The 13,004-nt window shown below is 40.8% G+C and overlaps 2 protein-coding genes across 2 annotated transcripts; both read left to right on the forward strand.

Annotated features, from left to right (window-relative positions):
- The first annotated feature begins 94 nt into the window (after window positions 1-94).
- LOC113151275 (transmembrane protein 79-like) lies at window positions 95-7,196 on the forward strand. Its single transcript, XM_026344211.1, has 5 exons — window positions 95-195; window positions 1,905-2,191; window positions 3,846-4,412; window positions 4,929-5,142; window positions 6,659-7,196. The coding sequence occupies exons 2-5, from the start codon at window positions 1,918-1,920 to the stop codon at window positions 6,897-6,899; spliced, it is 1,296 nt and encodes a 431-aa protein (XP_026199996.1). The 5' UTR covers window positions 95-195; window positions 1,905-1,917; the 3' UTR covers window positions 6,900-7,196.
- A 1,041-nt stretch (window positions 7,197-8,237) lies between these two features.
- LOC113151299 (NADH-quinone oxidoreductase subunit B-like) lies at window positions 8,238-12,781 on the forward strand. Its single transcript, XM_026344226.1, has 8 exons — window positions 8,238-8,312; window positions 9,168-9,204; window positions 9,896-9,967; window positions 10,075-10,195; window positions 11,202-11,381; window positions 11,703-11,749; window positions 12,004-12,092; window positions 12,564-12,781. Exons 1-8 carry the CDS (start codon window positions 8,297-8,299, stop codon window positions 12,659-12,661), a joined length of 660 nt encoding a protein of 219 aa, XP_026200011.1. The 5' UTR covers window positions 8,238-8,296; the 3' UTR covers window positions 12,662-12,781.
- Window positions 12,782-13,004: the final 223 nt, after the last annotated feature.

Here is a 13,004-nt window from a genome sequence, read left to right on the forward strand (position 1 = left end):
GGAAGAAAAAAAACTAGTGTGGGCGGAGGAAAAGCCTAGTATTTTGTCCGTCCTGAAATTTGATTCAGAAGTTCAGGATCCTGGAAGACAAAAAGCAAACGGAGGGGGAGGGAAGAAAGGCAGAGAAGGACGGAGGTTTACTTTTTTACTGCGAGAAGAGTAAAGTCACCAAAAACTCTGCAACCTCCGACTAAAGTAAGTTCATTTATCCGAGTATTTTTTCCACTTCTGCCTTTAATAGACGTTCACATCTGTCTCTGAACGTGGAGGTGATTGCTGCTGAGTGGCCACAAAATGTAAGATTTCTATTACAGGAGGACTAGTGGGAGTTTTACGCACAGCTTTGTGCGGCGCTGGCGCATTCTTCGCTTCATTTGATTTGTTTATCACCAAATGAATCGTTTCCTGCAGCTTTTGTAGCTGAGCTAAAAAAAAAAAGAAAGAAAGAAAGAAAGAAAACAGACAAGACCAGGCTGTGCATGCTTTGTGGAAAAAAAAGGGTTTGTTTGAGAGAGTTGCTGAGCAGCGGGAGAAATGTTATTTTTCAGCGGGGAGTATGGAGCACATTGCCTCCATACGTGCGTTTCCATACAGCACCCCCCCCCCCTCCCGCCCCGACCCACAGTCCAGACGGCTCCTAATTGCGCTCTATACATGGTAAAGCCCTCATGTGTTTGGAGAAAGATCCTCGCCGCTGAGTTTTGCGTGCCGACTCTGCGCCACAGTTGGATGCGCGCCAACATCTCCAGAAGAAAATGCTCCAAATTCAATCTGCAGATGCGTCTGAAAGTCACCGCACAGTTGAAATAACGAGACAGAGCTGCACATGTGAGAGACTGGTGCAACTTTACATTCATGTTTCACATTAATGGTTCAAATCGACGCACAGTGAGTGAATGTTAGGTTTATACAGGAAGAAAAGGCAAAAGCACCTTTACTGATAGTGAGAGAAATATTTAGATGGTGTATAAATAAATATATATAGATACATACATACATGTAGGGTGAGTATTGTTGGAGCATTAATGTTGAAGGAGGTCGAGGTGAATCTAATTTGAGCTGCTCCTTATTCTGATTAATCTTATTTTACAAACTGATCCAATGTAAAAAGAGGTTAACTGCTTCTGTTTTACAACTTCAGTGGAGGAAAAAGTACAACAAATATCTTGTAATGCAGTAGAGTCGACGTAAAGTAAATTTAAATGAAAATACTCCAGTTCAAGAACTTCAAAGTTGAGAGTTTTTGAGTAAATGTACTTTCCACTACACGGTCTGTGACGTCCCACAGTGATAATTTACTTCATTACCAGATCAGAGAAATTTCCCCTCATGTAGAATCATAATACTCATTATCTTATACATTAACTTCCGTATATCTCATATTGTCTCAAGCTCTTTCAGTGGTTCTCAACCGAGGGGCCGGGCCCCCACACGTGGCCCTGACATAAATCTGATGAAGCTTCACTTTCTGATTTTTCTGTTGAGATTTCACTTTCACCTCTTTATGTCACTGAATCATAAAAGGTGACGCACTGGAAACTTTCAACTCTTTAAGCCACTAAAACTGCTGCGACGTGCTGAGAGTCAATCAGCAAAATGGAAGCAGTGTTAAACTCAAACTTCAACTTTAACACTTTCATTTCTAACAAATGTGATGCAGGAAACATTTAGCTTAGCATAACAAGTGGAAACAAGTGGAAAGCACCTGTATAGCTCAATAATTAAGAAGAAACCGAATGGGGTTTAAGGTCATTTTGAAAATGAGCATTTTGGGGTGAAAATTTTATTAGCGGCCGAGTTTCTGTCTCTTGAATCTAAAACTTCAAACTGACTCCTGGAGACAGTTTCACAGTGTTTATCTGGATTTTGGCTGATTTTGTTTTGGACCTCTTCCTGCTCCTCAGGCTCAGTGTGACTATGAGCACCTCGGGGCTTCAGGCCACTAACCGGCAGAACGTGAAGGAGCTCGACAGCATGAAGGAGTCCATCAGCGACATCATAAACCAGCTCCAGGACATCGACCCAGCCAGGCTCTCCTTCTCCCCTTTCCTGGACCTGGACACGCAGATCTCCTTGGCGCCGGTGTCAGACAGCCCCGAGTCCTCGGTGGAGGAGCTGCACTCGTCCTCCCACTCCGTCTCCGGCTCCCAGCGCTCCCTTGAACCGCCACCAGCAACCGATCAGCCACAGAGTGAGTTATTACTGCTGCTTTTTGCTGTTTGTCGGAGCTGCAGGATTTGAGGGGAAGCCAGAGTAGATTAGTGAGGACTAAAACCCAGTCTGAGTCCAGACTCAATCCAAAGGGAGTTAAGGCAGAGTCCGGACTCATTAAAGTGGAGCAACAGTTAATAAGCAGCGTTCTTGTCTTCCCAGAAGTGAAAGTTGTGCTTTTTAAAGTCTCCCCCCACTCAGAAATCTGTTTTACTACTGTGTTGTCCTGGCGTATGTGCAGAGTGTGACACTACAGGGAAGGTTTCTCTAAGCAGAGCTGCACATACAACCATAATATGTGTCTTCACAAATATTATGGAAGTTGAACCTCAGTCTAATTATCGACTTAAATGAGTGTGATATCCAGGATTATAACTTCCAGCCCACGTACAGTGAGAACGGGCCTCATGGAGAAACAGGGGACACCTTTGTTTTGAGCAGTTTAACTACAATGAGTGAACGGTTGATCTGAAGTTTATTATTTAAAGCAGATTCTGAAATTAGACAACTAGACAAGAGTTGTTTATGTTAAGATTCAGACGTTGTTTTATCAGTTTCTTTATAATGTTATGTGTAAAAAGTTCTGTTCTCGTCTGACAAACACGTTTATGTGGCATCTTATAAAGTCCACATGGGCTGGGCACTTGCATGTAATGACACAGTAAATAACATAACCACCTAATTTACTTTTTAAAAAGTCAGTTTAAGTAAAAGAAATCTCAGGCGACAGACAAAGACAAAACGCTGGAGCGAGGCTCCATCTATAATTTGAAGGTGAATGTTTGCGACCGTCCGTCAACACAAGTATTCCTGGTAGCTCCTGATGTTTAATAGATGTTGATGTGACAGCGTGCAGCAACAGTGGAAACACCTGGATAACATCTGCAGACGTGCACAGATGCTCCATCACGAGTCATTAAAATCAGAGTCTGGATATTTTTCATTTTTATCCAAAACAATTTTCTAAATCTGGATTTTTATGAGCTTTAATTTCTGTTGAGAGACTCGATGGTGATTTGATGTTTTTCTGCACGTTGTAATCAGCCGAACGCTTGATGGGAAGTTCATGTTTAACTTTACTGAATAAGCATGAAAAATGAAACATTACAGTATTTTGTTGCTTTAAGGACACGGCCGGTGACTTTGTGTATTTTGTCTTCTTGTCAACAAATGCCATAAAAAGACCAAAACCAGCGGCAGAGTTTCAGTCTCTCGACACTCTCTTTGACTTCCCCGCCTCTCCTGTGGCTCCAGCCCGTTTGCTCCTTATGAAACATAAACTTTTAAATTCAGGTCGCAAATTTAAAGTCTAATTTTTAACTAAATAAAATCCCAGCACACAGCTGTGCACCGTGGTTTCTGAGGATTTGGCTTCGCGGGAGAGTAGGATGAATTCATTGTTGGTTTTGGTCTTTTTATAGGATTTGTTGACAATAAGAAAACTATAAAACGTCACCAGACTTTGGGGTTTTATGGATCCTCATGCAAACCCCTGTTAAAGTACACGAGCCCCAGGCCTCGCTTTGCACCACTGAACTGTGAAAGCAAATGATTGATGAAGAGTAAATGGACAGTTGATTGCTTTCAGTGTCTGGTTTTGGACATTTTATTAAAATGTGCTCTGATTTGAACAGGCTCTGCTCCCTGCCACCAGCAGCCCGGCGATGGCCTCCCAGATGAGCCAACAGCAGATCAGACACAGGAGGGGGAGCTGGATCAAACTCTTTCCAGTCCGATCATCAAAGCGCACAATCTGGATGCAGCCGTGGAAAACTGCATCAGCACTCCAACCCCTGGCTCTCAGGGAGACATTCCCAATGGCACAGACACACCGAGATGGAGTCCAGAGTCCACCAATCTGGACTGCACCGTGGACGAGGGTCGACCACTGATAGGCCCGCCGCCAGAGAGCGTGGAGCTGACTGTGTGGAGCTCCGAGGCGCGGGTAGAGACTTGCGAGGCCGCAGAGGAGGCTTCAGATCGGGGCCGATGCTGCTGCCTCTGCTGCCAGTGTAAATGCTGTCAGACCGGCAGAGTTCCCGCGTTTTTCTCAGTCCTGGCTTCTCTTCTGTGTGCAGCTGGGATCCTCTATGCACTCTATTTCTATGTCCCCATCAAACCCCCCGACTGCCCCGACATAGCCAGCCGCATCGTTTTCACCCTGTGCTGCTGTGTGGTGGCAGCCATCCCCATCCTGCTAGGTACGCTTCAAACACAGCCACAAACGAAAGATAAAGATTAAGAGAGGATTTGGTTTGTCTGGCCGCCTCGTCCTGGAATGTTTCAGTGTCTCCTGTCCTCTTTAATTTCATGCGCTTTCAGCCTCAGCGCAGCAGACGTCTCCCTGGGTCTCTGGAGAGAAGCATAATTTCCTTCTCCTGCATGTAGCTTTAAATGGAAACTACAATAAAAGGGTTGTCTGCTTCTCTTGTCTCCCAGGCTGTGGCCTAATTGTTTCAGAATATTTTAATCGCTTCCCAACCTGGGCGACCAGAAGGAGAGGGCAGGTGGCAGAAACATCCAGAGCGGGTCCACACAAATTACCTCTCACCAATTTGTCAGGCTGATGCCACTCAGCTGTATTCAAATGAAGGAGTTAGAAAAACAAAACGTGCTGTCTGACGTGATCAAGTGCAGCTGAAAGTTAAAGGTTGTTTGTGGAAACATGGCCCAGGCTCAAGATGCTAACTGACTTATTGCTGTTTCATCCCTCACAGCGATGCTCACGGGTGCAGCGTGCCAGTTCTGCACCGGCTCCTTCGATCTGCAGGAATCGTTTCCCAGAAGACGGGCAGTTCAGCAGCTGTTTGTCACGGCGTCCTTGGAACAGTTGCTCCTCTACGTCCTCAACCTTGTCGTTATGGCCACTTTGCTGCCTCAAGATCAGCTGAAGTTGGTGCCTATACTGGCTGCCATGTTCGTCTTTGGAAGGTGAGGCTTGACCAGGACCAGAGGGGCTTTTTGTACAGTGAACGCACCTCGAAAGCTGAACTCGGGTTAAACTGCTTCATAAAACCAGGAGGATCCCAAGTCTGGTTTAAGAATAGCTCATTCATGACTTTGAAACTCATCAGTTCAAACAGTTTAAAGACCACAGAGCTGAACTGTTAAACATTTAATATGAAGAATGAAACGAGGCACCCTGGTGTTTTTAAATGTGCAGAACCTGTTTTTTTCAGCAACGATGCAAAACAAATGTGTCTTGGTGCATCACAAATGCACCACGGAAGAAAATGGAACAAATATAAAAAAATGAAAGACACTAAATTTGATTAATATTTGAGTTAAAATTAGTTTTAAATGAAACAGAGCCTGAACAATGATAGAAGGAGTGAGGTAAACAGTGTTTGAGAGTGTAGTATTTGCACATCACATTACCAGCCAGTTATTATTATTTTATTTGTAATATTAACAAGTTAAAATGTGCAGATTAGTGCTACAGCTCAGATTAATCTAAATATTAATAACAAGTATTGGATCATTATTAACCTTAATATCAGACAAATTGAAATTTTGACCTCATGACAGATTATTCCAACTCCACCAAATTTCCTGGCAAATCATCCAACAGATGTTGAAACATTTCTAACTAAAAACCACAAACATTAATCTTGCGCTGGAGGATCTCTGAAGTCGTTAGGATTCATCCCCTGGGGAGCTCGAACATCTGAACATGACAATCCAACAGTTGTGGAGATGTCGCAGCCTGAACCAAAGTGGTGGTCAACACTGTCATTTCGACAACGGTGCTGTTATCATGTCTGAACACAAACATAACCACTGTTGTTAACGAGGCCAAGAGAAAGTCTGGCAGCGAACTGGAGGAGGAATCAGCTCCTCTGGATTCTTCAGGTTTTCTTTGTATCATTGCTGAAAATGAATTTACAAGACAGTCGTGTAACAGCGAACAACAACGGCTCAGGACTATTTAGAAACATTTAAATCTCACAGGTCATTAGCGTGAGATCAGAATGCAGATATCAGTCCACCATCAGTGTTTCTATGGAGCAAGAAGACTTAGCTTAGCTTAGCACAAAGACTGGAAACAGAGGGAAACTGTTAGCATAGTTCTGTTCTCTGTCACCTCAGGAATTAACACATCACGTATTGTTTGTTTCATCTTTGCAAAAGCTCAAGTGTAAACTCAAATGTGTTGCACAATGTTTTGATATTTCAGATTAATGTTTTTCTCCTTTAAACTGCTCTGATTGTTCTTGGTACAGAGAAGTGGATTGAAGAAGTGATTAGTTGACATATTATAAAGGATTAGCATCAAAATATATTATACTTTCACATTATTTATTTATTATTATACTTATTATTATTTATTAAATAAAAAGGACTTTTATTTACTATTTCTTAAGTAAAAGACTTTTTAGAGTTTATCAGTGAGGTTTGAACTTCTGATCTGATTTCTTGTTTGTTCTTCTTCTTTAATCCTCCACAGACTCGTTTACTGGGTCAGCCTGAACGCGTGCAGCTCCTGGCGAGGCTTCGGCTCTGGCCTGACCGTCTTCCCGCTCCTCGCCATGGTGGCTCTCAATCTGTTCCTCATGTACATCCTGAATCTCAAAGAGCCACTTTTTGGCTCTCAGGACGTCCTCTATAATCAGGTCACCCCCTCTTCCTGGTCAGGGGAGACATCACAGAGCCCGAGTAGTGGCAAACCAGACATCCTGGTCTCTTAGTGAGGAGGCGAGCTGCGCTTTCTTCTTACTGAGGAGGAGATCTTTCCGAAAATAGGCCATTCCTGTGGTCTGCAGTTCAGCACAGCAACACACGCCGCCACTATAACCTCAGAGTGACGGCTTAACTTGTATTTTTGCTCCTCCTATACAGAACTGTTTTTAATGTGGATTCAAGTTTATTATCTGAAATGCAAGAGCTTTTTCCCTGCTAGTGGCGGAGGAAGCCTTTGAACAATGCTGTAGTCTTCAAACTTTGTCTTTTAAGCTATTCCACTGCCTATATTTAATGTTTTTAACTCTGGCTCTGCTATATATATATATATATATATATATATATATATATATATATATATATATATATATATGGTTTGACTTTAAAAACCATGAGCAAAGCAACTTTCTTATTGTTTTAACTGTCCAAAATATTTGTACATGATGAAGGCAGAATAAAAGCCATTTGAGAAAAGCGTCTTTTCATCTTTTCCATTCGGTTTTCATCAGTTGCTCTTTTGCTTTGACTGGGCAGCTATTCCTGGAGAAACTGTAGTTTGTGTTTTCAGTGCTGGGGCTGTCATTATGTGATAACATGCTCTCAGCGTCCTCTGGTTGCTCTCCATCTCCACCCTGCTGGCGTACACGCTGCTGCTGCTGCTCGCTTGGTTTGTGGCACCAAAATGACGCCAAAGCAAAAAAAAAAAAAAAAGGATGATGAAGTGAAGATTAATGTGCTATCCTAATCACTACTATTAAAGTGAACTGATTTAACTAAGTGTTTGTTAAGTCAAAATAAACATTCTTCATCCTCAAATAGAAACATTTACTTTATTTTTCCAGTGAAAGAAAAACAGGATGACTAGAGTTGTGTTGTACAGCTTTGGGTATTGTGGTGGACAGAGGACGAGAGGTGGCAATTAAAAAAAACTGCCCAGATTTGTTCCACATGTGCCTCTTGAATAACATTGCTGTAAAAATCTAAAATATCCAGGTCTTATGTTTAATTAATGTGCGGATTCAAGAAGAGAAAGACTTCAGAACCTGATTTCTAATCATTTTATTTGTAAAATCATTGAGTATTATTTTTATTTCTTGTATTCATAAACGTACTTTAGCTACACAGTAAAACATGATTTTTAAATAGAGGAAATATACTGAACTACTTTCACATTTCTACTGTAAACTGCAAACAAATTATTATGGAACCAATTATGGAACGTTCTACTAATTAATAAAAAAATGTCCTAAATAAATCCAGGTGAAAGTAACATAGAACATAGAATTGGTGTTTCCATTCAACTTGCAGGATTCACTTTATCCGGCAGGGGGCGGTGATGCGCTGAGCAGTGTCTGCGACGACAAGTACAACAGAGGAAGAAGAGAACGTAACCAGATTTCCAAAGATGGCGGCGTTGGTCGGTGAGTAATGTTTTGAGTTAAATGATATGCTTTTAATCAGCATTTCTGTGTTTCCACACTTATGCTATTCCAGGCATTTCAGCGTTAGACGTACAAAAGCGGAGTATCCAGTATTTTGACTGTCGGTTTGAGGATTGGTAACTTTTAGTGAATGTGCACACTGACCTTGCTCTGTCTGCGTTAGCATGGCGGCTAACCAGGTTAGCTAACGTCAGCGTTACTGCTGTAACTAATTCCACAAACAGTCAGCGTTAAAGCAACATTATCTAACAATATACTAGACATATTTCATTTTTTAAATACACTAGATGCGATGTTTTATGTTATCTGATTTTTTTCCAGTGGACCTACTATGCCAGATGCGTAGCTAGCCTCAAGTGCGTGTTAGCAGCTGTACATGGATTGTCAAACCAAACTCCTTTGGAAAACTCGACTAATTTAGGGTTCTCGTCGAAAGCATTTAACATTATGCCCCCGTGAATTATAATTTAAGGCTTTTACAAATTGCCTGATACTACGCTACAATTCGGCGTGCATTAGACAAACGGTAAACAACACTACACACGATAAAATATAATCATCTACCAAATGAAAAGCAGTTTCTCCCACTCTCTCTTTTTTTTATCACAAATATAATATTTTGAGGATAATTTTCGCGCAGTCTCTGGTGGATCCTTGTATCGTCTTGCTGTACAAAATAAACAGTATATGTAGAATTATCTATCCTGATGAAATATCACAGAGATTACTTTTTGCTGTAAGCAAAATCACTCTTTACTGAGTGACATTGTCCATAAAGTCAAAATGATTATTATTAAACCTTTATGACGTTTGGTTCATGCTTTTATTTTGCAGCACCTCGCCTGGCCATGTTTGGCTCTTTCTCAACAAGGTAAGAACCTTCTAATCCTGTTCCTTGTTTCAAAACCTAATTTAATCCATTTTCCACGTGATGATCCGGCAGCTGCTACTGATTTTGTATATAATTAATTCATTTTGCCAACAAACTGAATTTACATTTGGTAGGCAAAACATACTGAGTTTAATATTATCTCAAAATATCTAATAATTATACCAAATGAATTAAAAATAATTTACCAACTCACTGTAAGCCTAATAAAATCATTGTGTATCAACAGATTTCTAACGACTCCAATTTTATTTGTTAATTTGTGGTATTTTACTAGTTACTGAGAAGCCATATTACTGCATATTGAAGAAAATGTCAAGACTGTCAAACCATAAAAAAAAAGTGCTTAAACATTTGATGTCAGGTTTTTTTTCTGCAGCAGGAGCTCTCATCTTGCCTGCTGTTCACACCAACAGTCAAGTTAATCCCTTAAAGCATCATCAAGTTTAGGAAGCTCAGACAAAATCTCCACAGTGAAATCTGTCCATCTGCCCCTCACATGCAATACTTAAAATGATAAAAATTTCACATAATATTATTGCTGTATTGGCCTTTATGTGGAACAGATGCAGGTTTAAAATATGGATTTGTTGTGATAATGTTTTGTAGTTGTTTCTGCATTTTTTATTTTTTAGTTAATATATTTCTTCTCTGACCTGCTCTTCACCAACAGGCCCATTACAGTTTTTGCTCTTCAACAGAAGAGTCTTCACAGCAGTGCTAAAAGCAAGGATACCAGCACAAGGTGAATTTACCAAAGATACCCTGATGTAAATATCAGAATGAAGAACAGACACCCGGTAAGTAAACACTCTGCACATGGTAAATCCTGCCTTCGTCCTTGTGTTGCAGTTTGGTTCCAGTCAGAGAGAAGAGCACAGCGGTGGCAGCAGCCAAACCAGCGTCTGTAGCCAGCAGCAAGGGGGAGTATGTTATCACCAAGCTGGATGACCTGGTAAACTGGGCACGTAGGGTGAGTAAATGAGAGGCTGTTGGGTGTGCTTCCCATTCTGCAGAATATTCAAGGTCTGTAGTTTCCCTTAGATTATGTTCTCATTTGTTCAGCTGAAAATGACACAGTCTTGGATTAGTTTTTCTCTAAATATAGTCTCATAGTTTTATAATCCCCAATATCACAAGTTAGAAATTCACCTATGGGTTTTTCCAGCATATGGCACCCTCCATCTTCCAACCCTTAGTTGGATACAGTGGGAAGAACAACTGAAGAGGAATCCCTGTACCCGAGCACACAGACATACAATAGATGTTGTGTGTACAGACCAGAATTATGTAGTAATTACAGTATGGACATCAGGATGAAAACCCTATTGATTATAAACATATGTGAAGAAGATCTGAGCCACACAGCCTCCTCTTCTTCACCATGAACTACACAAACTACACAAACATTGTTTACCATTCACACATAGGATAAAGTAAACAAAAACACAGATGGAGAGAGAGATGAGGGCAAACATGCACACAAGAGAGAGAGACCAAGAATAAAACACGCTGAATCTCTTGGATGTGTAGCTATCATTCTGTTAGGTGCTCTTAAAAAATCAATTCACTTAAATCACCACTGTTTAATCTTTTCACCATTTGAAGGGTCACCTTCAGGGTGGTGTAATTTAATAATTTACACAAAATCATACTAAAGACAGCTCCCATGAAAGATGGGAGTCATTTTAACTTCATTACCACTGATCAGTTAAAAACAAGAAGCTAAACAAACCAAAACTGTTTGACCTGTAAGGGGTGAGACACATGGAAACAAGGAGTATCTCAACAGTCTCTACAGGTTTGAGAGTAGAATCTCTTTATTAACAACAAAAACCATTACTTCAGTCTCAGTAAAATAGAACTTGACCCTCATGAGCTCATCATGTTTTTTACATGTGTATTTTGGACAGTGCCATAAGTAACTTTTTAGTTAAACTTTGATTGGCTCAGTGCTGCTGTGTTTTTCTGCCATTCAGAGTTCTCTGTGGCCTATGACCTTTGGGCTGGCATGCTGCGCAGTGGAGATGATGCACATGGCGGCACCCCGTTATGACATGGACCGTTTCGGAGTCGTGTTCAGAGCAAGTCCCCGACAGGCTGATGTCATGATCGTGGCAGGAACCCTGACCAATAAGATGGCTCCAGCTCTACGTAAGGTGAGAGGTGGGAAAGTGTGAGAGCGTTGGTAGCTGCTACTGTACAGTCTGGTAATAATGCAGATCTGTGAAATGGACAAAAAAATGAAAGGAAAACCTGGTTTTCTGCACTCAAGTAGACTCAGTCAGTCTCTCTCTCGCTCTCTCAAATGTTTATGTGCACAAGTGTGAGAACAGTATATCTGTGTAAATACTAACAGGATTATGACCAACCTGTCGGTGGATCAGTAGACTGACATGAAGCCTTCCTTCAGCTGAAAGGACAGATTAGTTCTTAGTCAGATATTATATAAGATCTGAACAAGTTCTTCTCCCCAACAGGTGTACGACCAGATGCCCGAGCCCAGATACGTAATTTCCATGGGAAGGTAATTACCTCCTGTACAGATTAATGTTACTCCTGTGTTCCGTTTTCTGTTTGTTAACGTTTTGTTTTCTATGTTCTGCTTTTTCTAGTGTTCTTTTGACTTTTGACATAAAATGTTCACCTTTAACCTTGTGTATTTTATTGTTTTTTTTTGTTTACATTTGTTGCACTTGATAGCTACATAATTTCTTCCCATGCAGATCAACCCAGAGTGTTAAAATAACCAGATGTTTCCCCTTACTTTTTCTTTTCCAGCTGTGCTAATGGAGGAGGCTACTATCACTACTCCTACGCTGTTGTTAGAGGCTGTGACCGAATCGTACCAGTGGACATTTATGTTCCAGGTAAACTTTACAGCACAATATGGAAATAATAAAATCTAAAACAAATCTTTGAAACCTGTTCATTACAATCATAACAAATCAAACTTACAGTAAGTGGCCAAAGGTCTATGGACAGAATTGTGGGTATAACTTTGTGTAGTTTGAGGAAGACCTCTTTCCTGTGTCAGCATCACAATGCTCCCATGCACAGTGAGATTCCATTTTTTTTGAGGAAGAACTTGACTGTCACTTTGTTCTGATATCAGTTCTATCTACCAATATTGGGGTGGATTAAAATCTCACCTGTGAGGTGGATCTTATAACCTAGTGCAAATACTTGATGACTAGATGTTGTCAAATATGGTGACCTCTAGATTACAGATTAGGTCGATGTGTGATACAAGTGTCCACTTACTGTATATAAAAATACAACATACTAATGGATTTCCAGAGTATTAATGTGTGAGAGTTTTGTTTTTCATCTGTCCTCAGGTTGTCCTCCCACTGCTGAAGCCCTTCTCTACGGGACTTTACAGCTGCAAAAGAAAATCAAACGTGAGAAGAAGCTAAAGATCTGGTATCGGAAGTGAATGTGTTATGTTTGTATCTGGTATGTAAATGTTGTATTTCTGGTTTCATTTGGAGCACCGCTCCTCCTCCATGTATAGCTGTACCAGCTGATTTCAATAAAAGTATTGTTGTAATTTACAGTTCAGTTGATTAATATGTCTTCGCCAGGTGGTAACTTATTCCCACAGGTTCAGATAACATGCACTGTTATCCATGAACCTACATTTAAACACACTGTATAATGTTTACACACGTTATCTAAATGAAAACACTCATGATGCTGTTCTCTGTGTCCTCTCACTGGAAATTAAGCACTGCAATGTGTGATTATGCAGGAAATGCATTTTAAGTTGGAGTCTGTTG

This window comes from Anabas testudineus, chromosome 4, assembly GCF_900324465.2.
Source record: "Anabas testudineus chromosome 4, fAnaTes1.2, whole genome shotgun sequence".
Lineage (NCBI taxonomy): Eukaryota > Metazoa > Chordata > Actinopteri > Anabantiformes > Anabantidae > Anabas > Anabas testudineus.